Here is a 27,961-nt window from a genome sequence, read left to right on the forward strand (position 1 = left end):
TTAGTGTTTGCTACATAGTGTGACTTAAGGTTAGTGTTTGCTACATAGTGTGACTTAAGGTTAGTGTTTGCTACATAGTGTGACTTAAGGTTAGTGTTTGCTACATAGTGTGATGTATAGGTCAGTGTTTGCTACATAGTGTGACTTAAGGTTAGTGTTTGCTACATAGTGTGATGTATAGGTCAGTGTTTGCTACATAGTGTGACTTAAGGTTAGCGTTTGCTACATAGTGTGATGTATAGGTCAGTGTTTGCTACATAGTGTGACATAGGTCAGTGTTTGTTACATAGTGTGATGTATGGGTCAGTGTTTGTTACATAGTTTGACATAAGGTCAGTGTTTGCTACATAGTGTGATGTATAGGTCAGTGTTTACTACACAGTGTGATGTATAGGTCAGTGTTTGCTACATAGTGTGATGTATAGGTCAGTGTTTGCTACACAGTGTGATGTATAGGTCACTGTTTACTACACAGTGTGATGTATAGGTCAGTGTTTACTACACAGTGTGATGTATAGGTCAGTGTTTGCTACACAGTGTGATGTATAGGTCACTGCTTACTACATACTCTGATATAAGGTTACTGATTACTATATAGTGGGACGTATAGGACATTGTTTACTACATAGTGTGATGTATAAGTAAAGGTTTGCTACATAATGTGATGTATATGACATTGTTTACAACATAGTGTGATGTAAAGGTCAGTGTTTACTACATAATGTGATGTATAGGTCAGTGTTTTCTACATAACGTGGCAAGTGTTATATGAGTTCAGTGTTTGCTACATAGTGTGAAGTAAGGTTAGTGTTAGCTACATAGTGTGACATAAGGTCAGTGTTTTCTACATAGTGTGACATAAGGTCAGTGTTTGCTACATAGTGTGATGTATAGGTCACTGTTTACTACATAGTATGATGTATTGGCCACTGTTTACTACATAGTGTGATGTATAGGTCATTGTTTACTACATAGTCTGATGTATAGGTCACTGTTTACTAAATCGTGTGATGTATAGGTCATTGTTTACTACATAGTGTGGTGTGTAGGTCACTGTTTACTACATAGTGTGATGTATAGGTCCCTGTTAGCTTTATAGTTTGATATGAGGTCACTGTTTGTTACATAGCGTCACCTTAGCTCACTGTTTACTACAGTGTGTCACATTAGGTCAATGTTTTCCTACATAGTGTGATGTATAGGTCACTGTTTGCTACATAGTGTGATGTATAGGTCACTGTTTTGCTACATAGTGTGATGTATTGGTCATTTTTTGCTACATAGTTGTATGTATAGGTCACTGTTTTGCTACAAAGTGTGATGTATAGGTCATTGTTTACTATATAGTGTGATGTATGGGCCACCGTTTTGCTACATAATGTGATGTACAGGTCACTATTTGCTACATAGTGTTATGTATAGGTCATTGTTTACTACATAGTGTGGCGTATAGGTCACTGTTTACTACATAGTATGATGTATAGGTCACTGTTTACTTCATACCGTGGCGTATAGGTCACTGTTTGGTACATAGTGTGATGTATAGATCACTGTTTACTACATAGTGTGATGTATAGATCACTGTTTGGTACATAGTGTGATGTATAGATCACTGTTTACTACATAGTGTGATATAAAGGTCTTTGCTACATACTGTTGTTATGTTACTCTTTGCAACTATTTGTAACACTTAGGTTGCTTTTTCCTGCATGTCAGAAGATCAATGTTTGCCACATATCATTTATAGGTGTTTGTGTTCACTACACATTGCAATAGGAGGGCCGCTGTTAGCTACTGTTTGTGATATACATCCCTTTCATTGTATCAATTCATTGTTTTGCCCTGAACAGGTATACCAAGACACAGAGGCCATGAGTTAGTGAAGTGCATTGAAGAGTGAAGACCTATACATCACACTATGTAGTTTGGTTTAAAGCAGCTTTCAACAGTATTTAAGTCATAGTATGATCCGAAAAAATATGTGTCATACATTCACAAATTTATTTTTTCTCAGTTGCTCTTTTTTCAAATCTTTATCTAAATAATACTGATAAAGTCATGGACATAAATAGTGTTTTGGTTCATGCCAGGTCAAGGTATTCATAATACAGCACTATCAGTAGGACCAACAATGCTAAGATAATGTTACTAGTGCAGATACTTTCCAACATGGGTCATACATGTGACACGTTGGAATGAAGGTGTGTCCATGTGGCGTTCATGCTTAATCAGAGGACAAGAGATAGGTAATGTGTTTCGCCTTTTCTGACAAAACAGTGTTACTGTCATGGGCGGATACAGCTTTTTTGAAAAGGAGGGGTGCACAATTAAGATTTATTTATTGTCTTTGGTGGTAATTTATACAGAAATAAAGATTATTTTAGAAATAAAAAGGGGGGGGAGGGTGCGCACCCCCGCACCCCACCTCTGTATCCGCCCATGACTGTGTAGGCAGTGCTGGTGTGTCCATGTGTAATAGTGAGTGAGTGAGTGAGTGTGTTTGGTCTAATGTCTCTTAGAGCAGTATCTCAGTTACATCACAGCATATCAGCTTGATGTGGGAGGAAAGTCAGATATATACAGGTGTCAGACATTTACCTCTTTGATGAAACAGTGTGTAATAAGACAATGACTGTCACTGAGTTAAGAATAAATGATATACATGTTGTGGTTCTATTTATGTGGTCACTACTAATTTCTAGTACCAGCTATAACAATCAGGGGTGGTCGGGTATCCTAGTGGTTTAAGCGTTTGCTCGACAAGCTGCAGACCCAGGTTCGAATCCTGACATGGGTACAGTGTATGAAGCCCATTTCTGGTGTCCCCTGCCCTGATATTGCTGGAACATTGCTAAAAGCGGCGTAAAACCATACTCACTCACTATAACAATTGGTTTTGGTTTTTATTATTTAAATCAACATTCATATGAAGAACAAGTTTTATCATACTTCTTGAAAATATTAAATATTTACAACAATTCCTAACCGGCGAAAGAACCAAACGTTTTTAGTCCACTTGTCCTTTTAATGATAACATATAGCAAGCCTCTTAAAAATGGCAATTTTCTACTAGTCTTTGATATACCTTACTATTGGGCAGTTTGCCAAGGACTATAGGACTAATGCCGATGTCTATTGCTGCTTACCAGCAGTAATATAGCTATATTACACTCACTCACTCGGGCGGTCGGGTAGCCTAGTGGTTAAAGCGTTCGCTCGTCACGCCGAAGACCCGGGTTCGATTCCCGACATGGGTGCAATGTGTGAAGCCCATTTCTGGTGTCCCCCACCGAGATAATGCTGGAATATTGCTAAAAGTGGCGTAAAACCACACTCACTCACTCACTCACTCACTCAAAGGCACTGTGTCGTGAGAAACCATTTCCAAAACAACTCTGTGGAATATGACCTTTGCTGTGGGTTCTTGGTCTCCATGACCTCCCCAGGTACCACTCAGTGGAGTGGTGGACACTTTAGTGATTCAAACTAGCTGTGTCATGTTGTTCTAGGGTATTCACATTGTCACCAAGATAAGGTTCTGGGCTTTTATGTTTCATATCTTACAGCAATTTAGGTTTTCAGGATGTAGAATGATTATGTTGCAAATATTATGTAAAGTTTTCATGCCGATGCCAGTTCAACTAGTCCTAAGGGATACACATAGTATGTTGGCACCACAATCATAGGAAATCTCTTCTAAAAGCAGTCCATTGTATGATTCCGACATGACTATATCATAAGCAAAATCATTTGTCAAAGTAGGCTATTGCAATTTCGACTTGAATGAATAGAGCTAACATGAACCAAATTGGTTCAAAGTTTACTTTCTCCTGTGCACACGCAAACACACACTTCACACACTACAAACATGCACAACACACACAGACACTTGCACATGTACATGAATAATCATTTTGTCGTAAAAGGTGACTATGTTTGTCATAAGAGGCGACTATGCTTGTCGTAAAAGGCGACTATGCTTGTCGTAAGAGGCAACCAACAGGATCGACTGGTCGATCTTGCTGACTTGGTTGATATATGTCATCATATGCCAATTGCGTTGATCGATGCTCATGATATCAATCATTGGATTGTCTGGTCCAGACTCGATTATTTACGGACCGCTGTCATATAGCTGAAAATTGTGGCGTTAAACAACAAGCAAAAAAAAACAAAAAAACATGAACGCGTAGTTAATAACACATACACAAACCACACCCACACGTACATGTACATGCGCATTGCTATATAAGTGCAATAATCATGAACGTGTAGATAATCACACACATACACACATCTCACACATGTACATGCACATTGCCGTCATAGAGCTGGAATATTGCTGAGTGCGGCATTAAACAACAAACAAACCAACATGCACATTGCTATACACATGCAGTTATCTTGAACGCAACGTTACACACCAATTCACCTCGATCAGCTGTGATGCAAGTTATGCAAGAGGACATGTGATCAAAATCAACAGATATCCCATGAGCCACTGAACTGTCAACCAAGCACTGGTATTGCTACAGGTGTATGCTCTACATTAAACTTTGTTTTAAATATTGAACTGAACCGCTTTTGTGTTCAGTGTCTGTGACCTAGTCAGTGTTGTTGGATAGGCTCAAGCTTCATCCACTATGCAAGGGTATATCAGGTATGTTGTCAAAATCTCTTCATACTGCAATGGACTCTTTGTATCTTTTTGACAACAAAACTGAAAATTATTTATTTTCATATTCTTTTTAATAATAGTCATTCGTTGGAATATGTGATATTTGACGTGGAGATATACTTTTTGAATTCATTACATATTCAGTTGTATTTGTATTATTTCACAGAAAAGCTTAAACATTGTTGCTTTTCCAGAGGGATGTCAAAGCCGTTTTTCTAGCAGAGTACTGCCGAAGTTTCCTTTTGTTTTGTATTCTACTTAAAACAGTTACAGAATGTTTGTTTGTTTGTCTATTTGTTTGTTTAACATCGCACTCACCAATACTCCAGCAATATGACAGCTGTCTGTAAATAATGGATTTAGACCAGATTTCCTAGTGACTGACCTTGTGAGCATCCATGAACGTAACTGGAATACGAGGACATGCATCAACCGTTAATTGCCTCTTACAAGCCTTTGTTAATATGATTGGAAACAAACATTGTTTCTTCAAAATATTTCTTTTCCAAGCCCCACTTTCTGTCAGTGTTAACATGTATACTCAGAGCAAAAAATCAAAATAGTTAATGCAAATAAGAAAAACTGGGGAAATATTATCTTATTGGAAGAATATAACTTTATTTGACAGAGATTGCTTAAATTTGACATTATCTTGCGTATGAATAGACACAATCGTTTCTTGTCAATAATGATTGAAAATCCCTTAGCAGGAATGCATTATATTAATGCAAATATGCTGTTGAATGTTCATATTGTAACCATGATTTAACATGACATCATTGATTTTTATATGAGGTCCTATTTTATTAAGAAGGACATGTCTGTAGTATGTACTGGAAAAAACCTAGAAGCGTGTGTAGTAGAGAGTCACAGCTTGGCTTCATGGCAGTGGTTAGTTGGCCCCATGGTGGGTGCTGTAGTTTATTGTGGCCTGCGTCCTGGTGGAAGAAAGTCCAAAGCACCAAAGCAAAAGTGTTCTTGAAATCAAATAATAGGAGCTTGAGCGATGATCCGTTGAATTATTTAAGTTGTATCTCTGGTGGTACGCTTTCACGCCAAGTGCAACCAGCCAAGGGGAGAAAAGGTGGATAATGGCATCTATCCTGTCTCACTGCATGGGTAGCTTTTTAAATGTATTTTATTGGTGCCTGGTGAGTATATGATAAGATCTTGTTGGTTGATATGTGAGTTATTACATGTTGGTACTAGTATTGGTTCATCTATACCTGTCGCGGATGGTGAAATGTGCTCTCTGTTTGTGTTGAATTATATAGTTCCTGTTACCATTATGAAATTTGCTGGGTTCCCTATTCACATGGTCTTACATCAATTTTTTGTATTTTCAGTGGTCACCAGTCGAATGCTCAGTCTCAATTATTTGCCACTGCTGGTTGTTCACCTACTTCCTATAAGGATGCCTGGATCTTTGACATGGCCAACCCAGCCAAGCACAGGTAGGTCCACACCTACGTTATATACCAATACTGCCAAGCACAGGTAGGTCCACACCTATGTTATATACCAATACTGCCAAGCACAGGTAGGTCCACACCTACGTTATATACCAATACTGCCAAGCACAGGTAGGTCCACACTTATGTTATGTACCGATACTGCCAAGCACAGGTAGGTCCACACCTATGTTATGTACCAATACTGCCAAGCACAGGTAGGTCCACACCTATGTTATGTACCAATACTGCCAAGCTCAGGTGGGTCCACACCTATGTTATGTACCAATACTGCCAAGCACAGGTAGGTCCACACCTATGTTATGTACCAATACTGCCAAGCACAGGTAGGTCCACACTCTCATTATGAATGATACATATCCACTGCACCTCCAAACCGGGTTCAAACGTAATTCGGACCATAATGCATTTGGGGCTGGTCACGTGACCCCTTTTGGAAACCATACCATGTGTTATAGATATATGGAAAGCTTTTGGAAATGTGCATTTGACACTATCACTAAATATGTCAAAACTACCAAAATAAAAACTTTATAGCCATTTGAAGTTATGAAAAATAAAAATTCCCAGGGATTTTTAACTGTGTATCAGTTAACGCCTCATAATTAAAGACCAAGGGCGAAAAGCCCTTAACAGTATGGCATCAGCAGAAAGAGCAGATCCTGGGCACTAATATCAATACAGACAAAGAAATGCCAGGGGGAATAAATGGTACAAAGAGTTTTTTAAAAAAAGGAATAAAAAGGAAGAAGTCTACTCACATACATATAACGTGGCAGAAGTCTATGCAGAACATTTCCCCAAATTACAGATACATTTTTGAGATCCCTAGGGTATCCCTGTGAGTGTGTAAAAGAAACTAGTAATTTGACCTACATGTAATTCAAGGGATTTACCTGGCTTATTCCGATATGACCCTAATTCTAAAAATAGTTGTTGTAACCCCAGGCTGTTATAAGGATATACCAACTGTGCAATGATTCCACACACTAACATACTGGAAATGTCAATGATGTGTCAAAATGAGATTTAGCAAGGTCTTTAAATGTTTAAAACAGCAGTTCTGGGTCTCAAACAAAGACCCCCGATTATTTTCAATAGAATGTGTTTCAACTGTTTGTTAATGAAATTATCAAGTTCTGTGCTTGATATTATTAAAGTTAATCACTTTATCAACAATACTTCTTTTAACAACAGTTGTCAGTACTGTGGTCCAAATATGGTGCTACAGTTTTTACTTAACCTCAGGTGTGATAATCATAACGTGGCCTAGTGGTTAAAGTATTTGGTCGTTGCACCAAAGACCTGGGTTCAATTCCCGACATGTGCACAATGGTATCCCCTGCCGTGATATTGCCTCACCAGTGTAATGCCTTTTGAAGAGCGGCAGTCATGCAACTCTAAGTGTTCATGGTAAGGGCTGCGAGCCAGGCACTGTGACATCACTCACTCACTCACTCACTCACTCACTCACTCACTCACTCACTCACTCACTCACTCACTCACTCACTCACTCACTCACTCACTCACTCACTCACTCACTCACTCACTCACTCACTCACCAGTGTAATGCCTCTTTAAGAGCACCAGTCATGCAGCTCCAAGTGTTCATGGTAAGGGCTGCGTGCCAGGAACTGTGACATCACTCACTCACTCAATCCTAACACCTCAACAGTGTAATACCTCTTTAAGAGCGCCAGTCATGCAGCTCCAAGTGTTCATGGTAAGGGCTGTGTGCCAGGCACTGTGACATCACTCACTCACTCAACCCCAACACCTCACCAGTGTAATGCCTCTTTAAGCTTTAAGAGCGCCAGTCATGCAGCTCTAAGTGTTCATGGTAAGGGTTTTGTGTTAGGAACTGTGACATCACTCACTCACTCACTCCCTCAACAGTGAAATGCCTCTTTAAGAGCGCCATTCATGCAGCTCCAAGTGTTCATGGTAAGGGCTGTGTGCCAGGCACTGTGACATCACTCACTCACTCAATCCCAACACCTCAACAGTGTAATGCCTCTTTAAGAGCGCCAGTCATGCAGCTCCAAGTGTTCATGGTAAGGGCTGTGTGCCAGGCACTGTGACATCACTCACTCACTCAACCCCAACACCTCAACAGTGTAATGCCTCTTTAAGAGCGCCAGTCATGCAGCTCTAAGTGTTCATGGTAAGGGCTTCGTGCCAGGAACTGTGACACACTGTCTAATTCTCTGATGCTGCCTGCTTGAATCGATCCGTCACACACAGATGAAAATGTTGAGGTTTGCAGCAGTCAGTTAAGGCTCTTTAAGTGGTTAAACTCCAAGTGTGCCTTGAATTAACAAAGAGCAGAAAATTCAATTTCTGGAGATTGTCCCCTCGTCGTAGCATCTATCTTGAAGTGGTGGCAGGAGTAATCAGCCGAGATCGTGTTGCCTGGTTACCTCTATATTCCTGCTAATCTTTTGGATCCATTGTTAACTCCTTTGTAGAGTGTGTGACCCATGTTTGACATTTTTTGGGCGACTGCATGAAAATTTCGAAAGGTTAACTAGGATGTTCTTTGAATATTGGGTTATCAAGGTCAGGGTCAATAAACTACGGCCTGATTAACAACTGCCGGCAGTTTTATTTCAAGGGAGGATGATGTGTCTCCTTGGACAAATTTCAAGATCATCATCACTGAAATAAAATTTTAATGCTTTCTTGGATGAGTGAAAAAGAAGATTTCAAAGAACCATTTTATGTTATAATAGTGAATGAGGAAGTGATTGATGATGTTGACAAAAAGTGATAGATTATCATGATCAAAGTCTACCCATGGTGCTGATTTTCATGATAGTCAGTGACCGATCTTTTGGTATTCTGGAGGGGGCATGGAATTTTGTATGGAGACTAGATATATTTTTCATTATAACTATGAGCCAAAATATATATATATATATATTTATTTATTTTAAACAACTTGCAACAGTGTATATTTTGTGGCTGACAATCTCATTTTTTTCAACAGTCTGAAACAAAATTATTTTTTGATAAAACCCCAGCCCCCCCGATTTTCAAATGGTTGGTCCCAAGTAACAAAATTTAATTACAGTGAAGGTTACGTACATGTGTAAGACCAGTAAGAAGACCTGGTATCAAAATCATGATAACACGAAAATGGTAAGATAATGATAACAATGTCATTTGTGTTAATCATAATGAAACTTGAAACAACAGTAATGGAGTATGTAAGGTTTCCCCTTGAAACACATAAGGTTCAGAGTCCAAAATAATTTGTTTTTTTGTTTTTCATATCTAGACTTACAATTAGTCTCTGAAATGAAAATATTTTACAGAATAAACAGTTGTTAAATTATCTTTATAAAATATAATAAATAGGAACCAGGAGACTCTCTTCATTTTCTGAAACTGCAGTAATCTAGACTTGCTAACTACTATAGACTTGCTTCGGATCATTGGATATATTTGTTTCACAAACCTTCATGTAAAATATTTTATATGTATGTCTCATTTTGCAAATGTTAAGTTGTCGGTAGTAAATTATATTACAGATTTAAGACAGTCACTGATAATATATAAATATGCAAAGAAACAATATCTCTACCTTGACAGGTTATTAACTGATCTGCAAATTTAAAACATTATTTGACGTATAATTTGGAAGACGGGTAGTCCCTGACCACATGGACTTCTGTGGTTATGTATACCGTGGTTGAACATCATGTGACTAAAATAGAATATTTTTAAAAAAACTTGTTTCAGGGTTTGTATGACAGATATCTCATATCCTACTGACCCTACTGACCCAGCAATCAAACAGGTCAAACAATTCTTGACCATATTTGTTTATAAACCAACAAAATGTCGATGATGATGGGTATCACTCCATAGTGTGTCCCTATCATTTCATCTATAAGGCCTTATTTTGTCGGTTGGCTTACAAAACAGACCAACCCAAAAAATGACATTAGAAAAATGACTTTTTACAAAAATATTTTAGTTAGGTAAAAAGAAAATAAGTGCTGTTCATAAGAATATGTGTAAAAATCTTAATTCTAACCAAAAAAACAACCAGTTATCTTTTGCAATCGTTTTGCAATCATAATTGTGTGATGGTTTGACCTGCAAGTTCATTGGTAGCAGTTCTAGGCTAGAAGGGGCGGTCAGGTAGCCTAGTGGTTAAAACGTTCGTTCGTCACACCGAAGACCTGGGTTCGATTTCCGACATGGGTACAATGTGTGAAGCCCATTTCTGGTGTCCCCCGCCGTGATGTTGCACTCATTCACTCTAGGCTAGAAATGGGATTTTAAAAATATATTTTGCTCGACCACCTACACTGAATTTTAGATATTCAAAAAATATTTTGTAGTCCAGCTAATAAGAATAAAAAGCCTAATGAATGTTGACTATAGTTTGATCTGCAAAGATCAGTGTGCCTACTCTACCCAGTTCTGAAATGTCATGTCCGGTATGGACAAGCTAATATATTTTTAAGGATTATCTGATCTATGCTTGTTGTCCCTATATGACAACACGTAACATCATTAAACTGATTTGAATATCAGTATTCTTCTAATCAGCCATACTGATTCTGCCAATAGGTAATATATCCAATATACTGATTCACATGTTGGTTTTCCCCTTATCTTACTACTACTACTACTACTACTACTACTAGTACTACTACTACTAATAATAATAATTACCAACGGGATCAGGTGGTGAGGCTCGCTGACTTGGTTGATGCATGTCATCGTATCCTAATTGCGTATCAATCTCTAGTTTGTCTGGTCCAGACTTGATTATTTACAGACATCCGTCGTATAGATGGAATATTCCTGAGTGTGGTGTTAAAACAACAAAGAAAATAATATCAAATATACTGATTTATATTTAATTATCCTCATCATTAATGGTTCTAATTCACATATCAGTTTATTTCTATTTAAGAAATAATATCAAATATACTTATTTATATATGTTCCCCACATGAATAAGCAGCATTAAGGGCTCCCATTAACATGTGAGCTTTTCCTATTTCACAAGGATTATTAATGGTAAAGACTGCCCCTTGATGCCACTAGGTACCATATAACCCCTCCATATTGTGGGCAGTTGCTTCCAGTAAGGACTATAAGACTTCCATTTCAAGTGATGATAAATGTACTGTGGGTGTAGACTCCTGTCAGCCATTAAAACCCAGGTTCTGCTTGACATTTATGGTGGCAGGGTTACCAAGTGAGATTGTCCAGACAGTGAACCAGTAGCCTTGAAACAACTGTAGTAGCTTATGGATGCCTTATGGCTGATGAGAAGAACTTGCCAACATGGGAGACATCTTTCAGTCTTACAGTTTTCCTACTCTTTATGTTTGGAAGTGGGTTATCTTTGGATGAGTGGTGTCGATTTTACTACAGTCTCATTAAAATCAGATCTTAGTTCTCACTACTGCTGAGCAATGACCTGAGGACATCCCAGTACAGGTCACTTCAGCACGACACTTTTGCGAACATTGACCGACCAATGAAATTACTGACAAGAAAACGATATTAGCCAATCGGAAAACAGCTTTACCAAGCTATAATCGGCAATAGTTGCAAACTGGTGACTTCCTCTCCAGACTATGCTTTATCAATATTTTGACAAAGTTCTCAATTCAAAACTTGAAAACTGAACAAAAGGACATTCTGGAATGTCTAACAGATGGCCGACAGTACTTCCCACATCTCTGTTGCTCAAATGTTTATCCAACTGAAGTGAGTGATAGACGATGATTTTGACGGAATCAGTCGTACAGTCCATAATTGTCATTCGGAATGCCCCATGTTAACCTTTTAGAGGTTACATGATTAGAAAACACATTCTGACTGTCAGTTTCTCGATCTGTTAAGTAACGCTCTGATTGGTCGGATGAAAGGTCGTTCTGACATGACTCGTAATGGGATGTCCTCAGGTCTTTGTGTAGCGATAGCGAGAACTAAGAACTGATTTTAATGAGATTGATTTTACTGTGGAAGAATATTTCCTAAGAAAATCTTCATTTCTATAATTCAGCTATGACATTTTGAGTTGTACACCAAAAAACATTCTGTCCCCAAGACCCAAGAGAATAAATGAAAAAAGGAATCCAATTCAAGTCTAGAAAGACTTAGCAAGTCTAGATTGCCTCAGCTCTAACTTAAGCATTGTTCTGATATTCATTTAGATTTTATTTTTATTTTGAAGATATATATATTTGTAAATAAGATGACACATTATTTCTGGGACTAAATGTTAGTCTAACCAGAAATATACACTGTAGGTTTAACACTGTACCCATGTGGGAATAGAGCCCAGGCTTTGGCTACAACCTGCTCCAGTTGCCTTTTGAAGTATGTAAATCACACACATATGTAAATGTCAAGGTTAACCACCCCCAAGTACCAGATAGGCTAAATGTTTAGGACCCTGTATTCTCTGTATTTAATACTCTGTCAGTAAAGTGTCTGTCCATTTTTTATGACCTTCCTAAAACTGTACGCTGATTCTCTTCCACCCATTGACTGTAGTTGGCCATAATGAGATCCTACACTAAAGTTCCTAATTGTGGCTCTTGTTTATTTGTTTGTTGTTTAATGCCACACTCAGCAATATTCCAGCTATATGACGGCGGTCTGTAAATAATCTTGTCTGGACCAGACAATCCAGTCATTGACATCATGAGCATTGATCCACGCAATTTGGATACGATGATGTGCATCAACCAAGTCAGTGAGCCTGACCACCCGATCCCGTTAGTTGCCTCTTACGACAAGCATAGTCACTTTTTACGGCAAGCATGGGTTGCTGAAGACCTATTCTAACCCTTGTGAAGTTTCAGAAGCATGACTTATAGTCATTCCCCACTGCTCATCATGCAGATTACACATGAATTAGAGGCCCTCAATGGCTGCTTGGTACTGATATAGTAATTCCGTCGGAGGACATCTTAGCCTTCTCATCTATGAAGGTGCTGATCTGTAATAGCACAGTCTAGGAGGTTTCAACTTTTATCGACTCGTGTTGAAGATGTTGATGTATTTCATATCAAAGGAAATGAGGGTGAGATTTTATTCATAATCCAAAATCATTCAGCCAACTTTTTTCAGTTCATAAATAGTAATAACCAGTGTGAAAAGTATAGCTAATCAGCTTCAGTGGCAGAGAGTTAAGTGATGTTATTTGATTGTGATGTTATGGTAATCAATATTCGACAAAATGGTCTGCAAAGTATTGTGACTTCATTGTAGCAACATCTCCTAGGAGAACCTAACGGCTAATATGCTGACTCCACCTAGCATTATCCAGATACCCATGAACATAGTTTTCAAACCTAGGGCCATTCTGTTCAGAATAGGTCCCCAGCACTCGCTCACTCGCTCGCCCACCCTCCTGCCTGCTTGCATGGTTGCTCCCCCAAACACTGATTAGCCCACCCACCCACTCATTCACCCGCCACCCACACACTCCCTCACACCCATCTTTAGGTATACTTCTTAATGAAAAACCATTTAAGGTTGTCATTTTCATGAATTCTTACATTGCCCATTAAGTTGTATGCAGAATCCTTTGATGTGTTTTACAACATCTATCATATAGGTTTGAGAATTCCCCCTGACAAAGCCTGTATGAAAAGTGAAGGCTCATTTATCACAGGGGGACGTAAATGTCGACAGGAGGATTGTAATGCACCTCAGACTATGGCCAACACAATTTATGTTTCTGATTGAGATAAGGAGTAAGTATGGTTTTACGCCGCTTTTAGCAATGTTCCAGCAATTCCACGGTTGGGAACACCAGAAATGGGCTTCACACATTGTACCCGTGTTGGGAATTGAACCCACGGCTTCGGCCCTCCGCCCAATTTTCTGATTGCGACTAATAATTAATATATGTTCCAACTTATCTTTACAGTTTCAGATAGATAAAAACATTTTACTCAGAAGCCAATTATTACAATGATTACCATTGAATAGTGTGGAAAAGATATGGAAGATAAAGCCTTAATGTTTAAGGCTTGTTACATAGATTTGTTATCATTTTTATGAAGGTTCAAGTAACAGCACATGCATGATTTTACCTTCATCCATCACTTATTTTCTGAAAGAGCCACCCAAAATATTGTTGTTCTTTCTTTGTTTTCCAATATATTCTAATCAATAAATAGGTGTTAGCTGAAAAAACTTGAAATATCGAATAAATTCAATATACTGCCAAAATAAAATATTAGATTTTCGGCCTATTTTTCCATAAATGTGAGGCTGGAGGCCTTATCTGTACTGTATAGATGTGTATTGTTAAACAATCTGTTCAAGGCATCTGTGCATGTCAGATGTCGACATATGTCATGCAGCATGGATGTTTTCTGAAGTAAAAAAAGAAGTTGACTCGCACAGTATTTTGCTTTGTCTGTAGGTACATTGGGACAGTAAAATGGTGATATTGGTTGTTTGGTAGTTAGATGAGCAGGGATGAATATCTTATTATTTATTTTTACGACCTAGACAACTAAATTTGTAAAATATTAACTCCAATTTAATAACACATCTCGTTGACGTCACGACTTATTAACGACACAACCCAACAAATGATAGACTGCCTGAACAGTTTTGTTTAGTTTACAAAAATCAGTACTTCTTATTCATTCATATTTCCTATGAATAAATTCCTCTTATGAATTATTGTGACATTTTGTCCTTTGTGCCAAATATTTTGATTGAAATTCATTGTTTTTCAGCAAATTATCTCCAAGATGTGATTTGCTTGAATATTCATCACTGGAAAATGAGAGCAATTATTTCGCTTCATTAGTCCATATGTTGGGGGTAAATCCAAGCAGATCAAAGTGACTTAATAAAACTGTGAGCAGTTAACCCCCAAAGTTGGCAAGGGGAACTACGGGGTTAAATTGACTAGCTCTTAATAATAATCAATGAATGATTTGTTGTGTAGCTAGGCTGACTGACCGTTGGGAGGGGAAAATCCAATTAACCCAAGAGGCGTCTCTCTTTGGCAGTGATGATTACTTTCTACAGAAAATAACCACTGATGACATCGTGTGATTTAATAATGATAGGGACAAGCCTGTCGCTCAACTTCTTATGTCCTCGATGTCCCTAGAGCCGCAGCGGCCCCCGAACAAATTCACGTCTTTGTGTGTGAAATTAGTTTATCAACATACAAACTATCTGAATAATCTAATTACTCAATTATTGAAATAGAGTGGAAATAAATTACCAGCTTGTTAGAGACCATACTAATCTAATCAGGACCTGAAAATGAAGTGAACGCTCCAACCCTTCTGTTTCTGGTGTGGTAATGGAGTGAAATACAGATAGATATTGTGGAGAATATGGCAGCATTTATTCTGAGTAATGGCATCACTTGATTAGGGCTTAGGTCGAAAATACTTCCCAACACTTAAATTTGTGAATTAAGTAAGAAAACGAACACTAATCAAGTGTTGTTGGATCTTGGAGTCATCCGAGGCGAATTTATCACATGAATGACCGGAGGGATTTTGTCCATAAGCATATAAGTTAAGAGCGGATGGGAATGTCATTTTGGGGAAGGCGGTTTATGTTGTGATGATGGTAAGCAGGTCAGAATTGTCTGTCAACCAGAGCGGTGGTACCGAGTATGTTTCATGTGTTGGCTGCCTACACCGCTTCAGCACACGTTGAACCAAAATTTCAACATTCCTGGTGAGTTCCGTTTCAAATTGGTTTATAATAACAGATTAGTTTTGAAATACGGTTTTAGTTGAAATTTAATCTAAAGCCATTTATGGTCGTGCTGATGACGTTGTTGTTTTGTTTGGTGTTTATTAGACTTTATTAGTTTTGGTGGTACCTAGTCTTCATATTTTCATTCTTTGGGGATGCTTTCAAAATATGTAATCTTGGGATATTCTTAGGGACTTTATTGAATAGTTTGTCATGGTAGTATTTCTAAAAGAGGAAATGTTTTGAGCGTATCCAGGTTTGTACATTGAATTTCACTGTATGTTTATTAATTACAGAAACTTTGGTTGGTATGAACAAGAATGGAAAACAAAATGATGTAGCTCACTATTTATTTTCAAGCAAGCATCTAGTTTACGTTTGGTTGGGGGGGTGGGGGTGATGTCGGGTGTGTGTGCAAAATAGTGCTGAATCTGTTTAAATTGCAGGATGTTTGCTATTTTTGCAGTACAAGTACAATGGGATGTCATTGATTGAACATTTTAATAATGATGTACAGATTAAGAAGTATCATGATACATTGATATCTCAATTAATAATCATATTAATTATTCTGTATAAATGAATTAAGTAAATCTGCACTTTAATGCTTAATTTGGACTGGGCTGACCCATTTCATGTTTAAAATTGAATTTTCTGCTTCCTCACTGTCCATCTTAACCATGGTAATCTGGATAAATTACACCGTTTCTGGGGCAGTGAATTATAAATTTAATGTCAATATTTTTGAATTTGTATGAGCACAGTCTCGATATTTATTATTTTGTATTAATACAGTATCTATATTCATAATTTGTGTCAATACTTTATCAGCATTAAAAAGTTCCTAATACATCAAGTCCCGTGAAGATTCCGGGGTAGAATAGTTCTTCAGCAACCCATGCTAGCCATAAAAGGTGACTATGCTTGTCTTAAGAGGCGACTAACAGAATCGGGTGGTCAGGCTCGCTGTCATGGTATCCCAATTATTTACAGACTGCCTTCATATAGCTGGAATATTGCTGAGTGCGGAGTTAAACAACCAACCAATATACTTTGACATCCCTACAAGTACAGGTATATGTTGTTTCCTTCTTATGCGTTGCAGACAAAGTGGCAGAGGCAAGTTTAAATACTTATAGATGTATCTATTTTTCTAATTCATCAAACATTAAATTGTAATAAAGATAGAGCTAAATTAGATCACATTTGAATTATGCTTACCTATTAAACTGTAGAAAATTGAAACCGTTCTTTAATCATTTAAGTAATAGTTAGTTTCATTTTGAATGGAGCGTGTTTCTCGTACTGACAAGAAGGAATACTGTAAAGCCAACCAGAATGTATAATTAAGGTTTTCGATATGCCCTTTCACATTAGATGTGTCCAGATTTAAGGAATATAAGAACTGAATTCTAAGAACATAGGTTTGTCTGCTACTATTGTGACATCATATAACTGTTGACAACAATGACAGATGTGTTATTATATCAGTTATCACTTTGTTAACATACAGAATGCTGTTCAATCACTGAAATCATTGTTATCCCCCCCCACGTAGAGTGGGTTGGTGGATATAGGAACTGAGTTCATCCGTCCGTTTTTCCATCCGTCCATCTGCATCTTAAAGGGGACAAATTTATGGCCCTTGCTCCATGCTTTTCAACCTGGTGCATACTGTGTAAAATGGGGAAACGTTTTCTCTTAAACTACGAAAACTACATGCATGGAAGTTTGCATGCTTTTATAAAAGATACTTATCAAGATTCAGTTAGAAAATTGGTGCCGTAAATTATTATTTTACAGAGTTATGGCCCTTGCTCCATGCTTTTCAACTTCGTGCATACTGCGTGAAATGGGGACAAGTTTTCTCAGGAACTACAAAAATTACATGAATGAAAGTTTGCATGTTTATAGAAGAGAAACTTGTCAAGACTGAGTTTGAAAATTGGCATCTTCCCGAGGCAAGGGCGTTAACTGACTGTCAAAGTCCAGTTTCCACCCTTGCTGAGCTAGGCTGGAATTTCTGGACTCGATCGTAGAGCCACCAGTGGCTATTACAAGTAATGTCCCTTCTACGTCCTTTCTATTGACCAATCAGATTCCACCTCTCATATCACTTACACTGGCGCCCAGTCAAGATGATCTGATTGATCATCAAGATGTAAATTGTAATAAAACGGGTCTTAGTTCACAAAGTGCATCAAAACACATTAGAACCATGATCAAAAACATGAAAAGATTTATAAAATATCTGTTAACACCGAATTGACAGCATGCATGCTTTGCAAATCCTGCAATCGACCAAAATCTGCACGGCAGTTTGCGAACTGGATGTCGAGTTCATTACACACTTTTGATTGGACTATGCATAGACTCGTTAGTACAGCCAAAATGTAACTCCATAATTCCAACCTAGTTCGGCAAGGGTTGAAAAGGGACTTTTATAGTCAGTTAACTCCCTTGCCTCGGGAAGATGGAAAATTGGTGAAAAGCTGATCAGTTGAAAAGCATGGAGGACAAGTCTTCTCAGAAACTACTGAAGTGACATGAAGGAAAGTTTGCATGCATATCTAAGAGATACTTGTCAAGAACGAATCTGATGACATAAGTGACGCTAGTGCCTCTTCCTTGTAGGAGTCTTCTTTTTTAGTTTATATTCACTACTATTTGAACAAATAAAATTCTAATGTGCCCCATGGCGGGGGATAGTGATAACACTGTTTTCTTGTTGCATGTGTGCTTCATATATACTTTAATTTACTTGAACTATTGGGATAATGATTGTTGATATGTCATATGATGTGGGAATTGCATGTAACACACAGATCCCAAACTGCATGAATGGCAAGGACAGTAATTATGTTTGTTTGAATCATTACAACATTGGCTGTTGTAGAAGAAGTTTCTCTTGACTATTTCGCCATGTACAAAAAGTTTTTGTCACAATTAAACCCTGAAATGTTAAAATTCAAACTTGCAATGCATATTTTTTGGGGGGTCAGTTCGTTGACAGGTAGGACATGTGAAATTCCCCATGAAGATCTGCTGCTTATTTAATTATTATTGAAACTTAGAAAAGACTCAAATTAAATAGTTATTTTCTAAAAGTTTTTCTTAGAAGAAACAAGACCCAGCAAGTTGGAACGTTTTCAAAAAAACATCCAAATTTTGTGTTGCTGTATGGTAGCTTGAATGTTTATCTGGTACTCATAAGTTTTTGCAGAGAAAAATGGGGAAAATCCATGTGGGGGTAGTTAAAAAAGAAGATCAGCATATTTAGTTCTTTTCTGTTTTTTAATCTTGATTAAACTTAATGGTTTTGACCATATCACTTCTTCTCACAGTACAGTCTGCAGAAGTTGTGTGATTTAGAATGGAATCATTTTTGTCCTGATGATAAAACATCCAACTGGCTGCCATGACTTCATTTGACATTTGCCCTTGACCATGCCCTAAAAGGCCGGGGGTATATAGTTATACCAAGGTTCCGTCCGTCCGTCGGTCCGTCCGTCCAAAAACTTTGTCCGTGCAATTTCTCTTAATTATTCAGTGGATTCATCTCAAAAAGAAAAGAAAAAAATTGATTAATTTTCCATTTTTTAATGAATTTTTCAAACCCTAACCCTATCCATTATTTAATTTGAAACTACTGACACACTAGGCGGGTCGGGGGTATTAGTGAGCCACGCTCACTTTTGCCCTTGTTTCTTGAATTATTGTGACAGCCATAAAGCTAAAAACCTTGATGCTATTAGAATAATAAAAAATTAAATGAATACTTATAAGATGTGTGTTTGTGTGTGTGCAACACACATAAGCAAGTTTATTCTTCAATCTCTGAACTTGTAAGTTAGTTTATTAGGCTTTGTATGTATGTCCGTGTGTATAAACAGCAGAGGAAGATTGTTACATAGATGCTGTCGTCTATTCTTGTTAAATAAGTTCATCTCATAGCGACCTCTCAGACGTGGTACTTTCATGATGTGAACATGTCATTTGGTCAGTAAAATCAAACGTTCTTCTTCACATTATGTGAGTGAGTTTGGTTTTACACCGCTCTTCTAGCAATATTCCAGCAATATCACGGCGAAGGACATCAGAAATGGGCTTCACTCATTGTACCCATGTCATTAATCGAACCCGGGTCCTTGGCGTGATGAGCTAACGCTTTAACCACTAGGCTACCTGACTGCCCCTTCATAAAGATGTAATTTCTCAATTGTCTAAAAACCACAGTGTCATTGAAGTAGACCGACAGTAGTTCTCTAAGGGACCCCCAGTAATTAATCTTAAGGATCCTTTTAAGTAATGAAATGGTGTAGTGTACTGTACCTTTTGATAATTACTTTAGAGCCTGGAATGAATCAATGATAGTGTGGACAGTGGTCATGATTGATGGATGAAATAACAGACATCCATAACTGCTCTTGATGCGCTGTAGGTACAATGAATATTGTTGTAGTATATTCTTTTCTGTGTTCAATCTCAACATTTGTGCGTACTGGATGCACATTTGTGTGCCGCGTAAATCCCTGGTTCTCTCATAAGGAGTTAATTAATTTTTCACTTGAGTGAAATAACAATTTTATATTTTCAGGTAAAATATGGTCCAGGTAAATACATTGAAAGTAGCAGCATCGTAGGCACAAAAGCTCACACACAAACACACACACAAGCCCCCATGCAAGTAAACACACAAAAATAAGCATATATGATATAAGTGGCAACACTCTAACCCCACCAGAGATATATTAACATCAAAAGGAATTTTTGGAATGAGAATGTTATTCTGTGGCGTCTTGTGGTTGTAAAAGGTTGACCTGATCTATCATAGCTACTTCCAGGGATTGTGGGAACAGAGAGAGTGTGTTGTGTACTGTCATCAAGCTGTGCAGAAACTTCTTGTGGTACACAGCATGTCATGGTGGTAGAAAATAAACACAAGTTCAACATGCACACTGAAAATCTTAAACCTGGTATGAAAAATGATCTGTGTAAACATCTGTTTATGTTTTCTTGACTGGGTAAACAGGGGGTAAAAGTGTTACGTAACTGGTGGCCAGATGACTGACGTTTCATGCAGTTTTTGTGACATGTTCGTCCTTCTTATGTTAATGAATTGTTTATTGGCCAGAGATGTTACAGAACCTGTAATCTAAAGTTATAACAAGTGGTATGGGAGATGAGGTTCCCGCTGAACGCTGGGAAAATCTGTCAGTGTTCTAAAGGGACATGCTTTGTATTGTTGTTCTTGGTTTAATGCAGTCTGTGATGTATCCATGCCCTGTCTCGTGCTGTGTGTCTTCATGCAGTCTTTGGACCCGTAAAGGTCCGGGGTAGGAGGCGACTAACGGGATCGGGTGGTCAGTCTTGCTGACTTGGTTGATGCATGTCATCGATCCCAACTGCATGGTTCGATGCTCATGATATCAATCACTTGATTGTCTGGTCCAGACTCGATTATTTACAGACCACCATCATATATCTGTAATATTGCTGAGTGCGGCATTAAACAAAAAACAACAACATTCTTGTTTTCTAAAAATAATTAAAATATGCTTAAATGTCTTGCACAGAGAAGGTTTTCTAAGAAAAACAAGTTTATAAATGTGTAAAGTTTCTATGTAGAGAGTTTCTTTCATAAAGCACTCCCTGAATGTGAAAATTATTTTTGGACTTTTCAATTTGGATGCATTTAGGTGCATGTCTAACAGAGAGAGGTCTATTTTGAAACCAAGTGATGATTTGTTAATGAATATGTTGTATGGAGTAAGCCTTGATTGAGGATAATTTTGATTTTGGAAAAAAGAATAGTTTACTTCAACTAACATCTCCTGAACCAATGTAGCCTATGATGCTTAAACATTGCATGGATGGTCCTACCAAAAGTGTCTCAAATATTTCTGATAAAATTCAGATTTTAAGGTTGACATTGCCACATAACAAGGTAGTCTTCTTAGAAACTACGAGACAAGAGAGCTACACTACATTAGGGTTTTGTAGGTTAGGTTAAGAATAAATATTTTTATATTCAGAGGTTGTACTTGTGTAAAAGATTATAAGTTTATTTTAGGCACTAACAGCTGCAATAAACAAGCCATTGTTGACGAGGTTGCAAAAATACATAATTTTAGATCTCAAAACATGAATTGTTGTTACCATTACAATGAAATAATATTACACTGACACCATACTGTCCTTTCACATCAAACAGACCACATTACAAAGCCAATTAAAATTAACACTCTCCTTACTAGATGGCGAAAGATTGCACTACATACACTGTTCAGCTTGCATTGATTGTAGAGGCATTGGTGGCCCAATCATCAATTCTCTGTGCACAGTCCTGTCCCTGAGAAACCTATGATTGTGGGTTCGAATCCCACTTGGCCCATGTTATATTTCTAGGTTTGTCAGCACCATACCCGTGGCCATGTTTTACCATAAGTGTTGAAGGTCTTAAACCTACATCACTTCGGGCTTTCCTCTGAAATGAAAATTTCGCTACCTGATATAACTAAAATCACTCACTCACTCATACACTTGTACCTGGTGAGCAGCAGTGCTTTGATCTCAACATGTAATTGACATTGTATACAGGAGTGCTGTGATGCTATTTCTTAAATGATTGATAAGCATCATTATACATGGATGTTTTCTAAACCCACAAATTCACATAAAAACTTTTAAAAGATCAAAAGAAATTCATGCAAATAATACCTCCATAGGTTTGCATTTATTGAATTCATTGAATTAAATACCTTGGTGGATATCAAAGTCAATCATGACGAGGTCCTTTTACTTCAAATTCAATTTCTTGAATGTCTATTGATAAGTTGCTTGTACATGTATGTCGCTTCATTTTCTCAGTCAGGATGAAAGGGATGGGTTATGTCATAATAAGTGTATCATTATTATTGGAAGATAAAAAGATGGACACACAAGTGACCCAGACAGTTATCATGAATGGACAATCTTTTTTCATTTTCCAAAAGGTTGCATTGCCTTTCTTTCTTGTGCGCTCGCTCAATGCCAAATAATCCGAGAGCCACTTAGCTCACTGATTGATTAAAAAGCAAATCCCATCCATATGAGAACCATCAATCACATTTCTCTAGTCCAAGGATCAACTTGATTTCTCGATGCCAGTTGGATAGGAAATTTATTCATAGGTACCTCATGCCTGTAAATTGTTGACTGTGGCTCTTTCTCCTCATCCATCAAATCTAGAGAGAGACCTGGCCGAGATGCTGGCTGTCTGGATCTAAACATGTAATACGCATAGTATACAGCGATGCCGACTGCCTGGATCTAAACATGTAATATGCATAGTATACAGCGATGCCGACTGTCTGGATCTAAACATGTAATACGCATAGTATACAGTGATGCTGCCTGTCTGGATCTAAACATGTTATACGCATAGTATACAGCGATGCTTTCTGTCTGGATCTAAACATGTAATATGCATAGTATACAGTGATGCCGACTGCCTGGATCTAAACATGTAATATGCATAGTATACAGCGATGCCGACTGTCTGGATCTAAACATGTATTATGCATAGTATACAGCGATGCCGACTGTCTGGATCTAAACATGTATTATGCATAGTATACAGTGATGCCATCTGTCTGGATCTAAACATGTAATACGCATAGTATACAGCGATGCTTTCTGTCTGGATCTAAACATGTAATATGCATAGTATACAGTGATGCTGACTGACTGGATCTAAACATGTAATACGCATAGTATACAGTGATGCCGACTGCCTGGATCTAAACATGTAATATGCATAGTATACAGCGATGCTGCCTGTCTGGATCTAAACATGTTATACACATAGTATACAGCGATGCTTTCTGTCTGGATCTAAACATGTAATATGCATAGTATACAGTGATGCCGACTGCCTGGATCTAAACATGTAATATGCATAGTATACAGCGATGCCGACTGTCTGGATCTAAACATGTATTATGCATAGTATACAGCGATGCCGACTGTCTGGATCTAAACATGTATTATGCATAGTATACAGTGATGCCATCTGTCTGGATCTAAACATGTAATACGCATAGTATACAGCGATGCTTTCTGTCTGGATCTAAACATGTAATATGCATAGTATACAGTGATGCTGACTGCCTGGATCTAAACATGTAATACGCATAGTATACAGTGATGCCGACTGCCTGGATCTAAACATGTAATATGCATAGTATACAGCGATGCCGACTGTCTGGATCTAAACATGTATTATGCATAGTATACAGTGATGCCATCTGTCTGGATCTAAACATGTAATACGCATAGTATACAGCGATGCTTTCTGTCTGGATCTAAACATGTAATATGCATAGTATACAGCGATGCTGGCTGTCTGGATATAAACATGTAATATGCATAGTATACAGCGATGCTGGCTGTCTGGATCTAAACATGTAATATGCATAGTATACAGCGATGCTAGCTGTCTGGATCTAAACTATAATATGCATAGTATACAGCGAAGCTAGCTGTCTGGATCTAAACATGTAATATGCATAGTATACAGGGATGCTGCCTGTCTGGATCTAAACATGTAATATGCATAGTATACAGGGATGCTGCCTGTCTGGATCTAAACATGTAATATGCATAGTATACAGCGATGATGGCTGTCTGGATCTAAACATGTAATATGCATAGTACACAGTGATGCTGGCTGTCTGGATCTAAACATGTAATATGCATAGTATACAGCGATGCTTTCTGTCTGGATCTAAACATGTAATATGCATAGTATACAGCGATGCTAGCTGTCTGGATCTAAAGATGTAATATGCATAGTATACAGCGATGCTAGCTGTCTGGATCTAAACATGTAATACGCATAGTATACAGCGATGCCATCTGTCTGGATCTAAACATGTAATATGCATAGTATACAGCGATGCTGGCTGTCTGGATCTAAACATGTAATATGCATAGTATACAGTGATGCTGCCTGTCTGGATCTAAACATGTAATATGCATAATATACAGCAATGCTTTCTGTCTGGATCTAAACATGTAATATGCATAGTATACAGCGATGCTGGCTGTCTGGATCTTAACATGTTATATGCATAGTATACAGTGATGCTGGCTGTCTGGATCTAAACATGTAATATGCATAGTATACAGCGATGCTGGCTGTCTGGATCTTAACATGTAACATGCATAGTATACAGCGATGCTAGCTGCCTGGATCTAAACATGTAATATGCATAGTATACAGCGATGCTGGCTGTCTGGATCTAAACATGTTATATGCATAGTATACAGTGATGCTGCCTGTCTGGATCTAAACATGTAATATGCATAATATACAGCAATGCTTTCTGTCTGGATCTAAACATGTAATACACAAAGTATACAGCGATGCTAGCTGTCTGGATCTAAACATGTAATATGCATAGTATACAGCGATGCTAGCTGTCTGGATCTAAACATGTTATATGCATAGTATACAGCGATGCTAGCTGTCTGGATCTAAACATGTAATATGCATAGTATACAGCAATGCTGGCTGTCTGGATCTAAACATGTTATATGCATAGTATACAGTGATGCTGGCTGTCTGGATCTAAACATGTAATACGCATAGTATACAGCAATGCTTTCTGTCTGGATCTAAACATGTAATACGCATAGTATACAGTGAGCTGGCTGTCTGGATCTAAACATGTTATATGCATAGTATACAGCGATGCTAGCTGTCTGGATCTAAACATGTTATATGCATAGTATACAGTGATGCTGCCTGTCTGGATCTAAACATGTAATATGCATAGTATACAGCGATGATGGCTGTCTGGATCTAAACATGTAATATGCATAGTATACAGCGATGCTGGCTGTCTGGATCTAAACATGTAATATGCATAGTATACAGCGATGCCGACTGTCTGGATCTAAACATGTAATACACAAAGTATACAGGTGTGCTGACAGTCTGGATCTAAACATGTAATAAGCATAGCATACTTTGATGCTGACTGTCTGGATATTAACATTTATTACCCCGGTATACAAAGTTTACAGCGATGCTGACTGTCTGGATCTAAGCATGTAATACGCTTAGTGTATCTAAACATGTGATACGCATACTGGCTTGCGACCAGTTATCGCCAAGGAACAAAACGAACTCTTGTGAGGAAATGTTTTTAAAAAACCCACCATAATCACCTTGCTCAAAAACAACTTTAGAAAAGACACGGTGTCACGTGACTTATGCACGAGAAAATATAAATCAAACAACACAATAATGCACTTTCAGTTTTGTCTATTCTTTCTACAATTCTGAAACCTATTAAAGCATTTTTTCCAAAAATGCATATCCTATATATATCGTGAAATCCATAGTACATAGTGTTATGGATGTAAAGATCGAATTTGGAGAATATTGTTTTTTGTCAGTTTGCAGATGACAAATTGATAATAGCATTTCTTATTCATTTTGATGAATAAAAAAATTGAGTGCGATATCCAAGATACTAAAAAATGTAATTTGTTTAACTGAAGTGGTGTGCGTGATCATGTGGCACGTGCTGTTAAGATGATGGCGATAACTGGTACAGTAAGTTGATGGGAAAGTTCTATTTCCACTGTTTTGATTCCCTATCATAGTGTTATAACCGAAATCAATTGGATCTTATTCCATGGACAGAAATAAGTGCCTTTGCTCATAGTTTCACAAAAATTAAGGTTATTGGTACAGTCAACTTTGTACACAGAATATGTCAGATATAACATGAAAATAATGGTTATAACTGGTCGGTGACCAATAGTATACAGCATATGTACACTGTCTGGGTCTGAACATGGTGTATACACAGCACACACTAAAAATGGTCTTGAATTGTGATGGCAAAGAATTAAATGGTACATGAATCATTTGGAAATATACTTAATGTTTTAAATGTAAGGCTATGTTACCTGTATATAGAATATGCTAAATTAATTTTCGAAGTCAACGTGCAGCCATCCTCCCGAGGCAAGAGAGTTAACTGACTCTAAAAGTCCAGTTTCCACCCTTGCCGAACTAGGCTGGAATTACTGGGCACGATCGTAGCGCCACCAGTGGCTATTACCAGTTATGTCCCTTTTAAGCCTCTCCTATGGACCAATCACATTCCACCTCTCTCATCACTTACGTTTGCTTCACACAAAATGGTGGCGCCGAGTCAGGACGATCTGATCCATAATCAAGATCTATATTGTGATAAAACGGGTCTTACATGGCGAAATGCATCAAATCATGTGAGCACCTTGATTAAAAACATAAAAAGATTTGGAAAATATCTGCTGACAACGAATTGGCAGTGCACATGCTTTGCAAATCCTGCAATCGACCAAAATATGCACGACAGTTTACGAATCGGATTTCGATTTCGGTGCGCGATTTTGATTGGACTATGCATAGACTTGTTAGTCCAGCCAAAATGTAACTCCATAATACCAGCCTAGTTCGGCAAGGGTGGAAACTGGACTTTTATAGTCAGTTAACTCTCTTGCCTCGGGAAGATGACGTGCAGCATGAAGTTTCAAATGTTAAGTTTAACTAGGGTAAATGTACAGCTAACCTAGCTCTACATAAGATAACACAGTATGTTAACTCCATTCTACCATGACAAAATTGTCAAACGTGAACTCTTTGTTGTTTTAGTGAAATGAAGCTATTGAGTGAAGTGGCTTAGGTTGAGTTAATGTTTTGTGTGGGTTGGAAACACAGATGATAGCCTTTGAACAAATTATGGCTCAAGGATATGCTTTTTGACATCAGTATACTATAAAAAGAAAACTAATCAAGCTTTTAAAGATTAGATCAACACCGCATGTCACTACTATGACATCACACCAATCATTGTGTTGCGAAAAGATATGTCACAGCCAGGTATGGTAAAACACAAAATTTTAAGCTCTCTGTTGTCCCTAAAACTTGAAATTGTCCAATCAGGTATGTTCCAAAATAATTGTAGAATATTTGAAATCTTTCCTTGGGAGTATATTGGATTATTAGTTGTTCATTTATTCAGTTTTGCAGAGGTCATTGTCA

At 37.8% G+C, this 27,961-nt stretch overlaps 1 protein-coding gene across 2 annotated transcripts in view; it reads left to right on the forward strand.

Moving 5' to 3' along the window:
• LOC124137081 (protein trachealess-like) overlaps positions 1–27,961 on the forward strand; it is a 120,625-nt gene that overhangs the window by 42,690 nt on the left and 49,974 nt on the right. For both annotated transcript variants that reach the window (XM_046503234.2, XM_046503233.2), the window contains one exon: positions 6,025–6,132. In XM_046503234.2, the coding sequence (XP_046359190.1) occupies positions 6,025–6,132 (108 nt within the window). The remainder of the gene's footprint in view (positions 1–6,024; positions 6,133–27,961) is intronic.

Source organism: Haliotis rufescens, unplaced genomic scaffold (assembly GCF_023055435.1).
Source record: "Haliotis rufescens isolate VD_foot unplaced genomic scaffold, xgHalRufe1.0.p SCAF_3, whole genome shotgun sequence".
Lineage (NCBI taxonomy): Eukaryota > Metazoa > Mollusca > Gastropoda > Lepetellida > Haliotidae > Haliotis > Haliotis rufescens.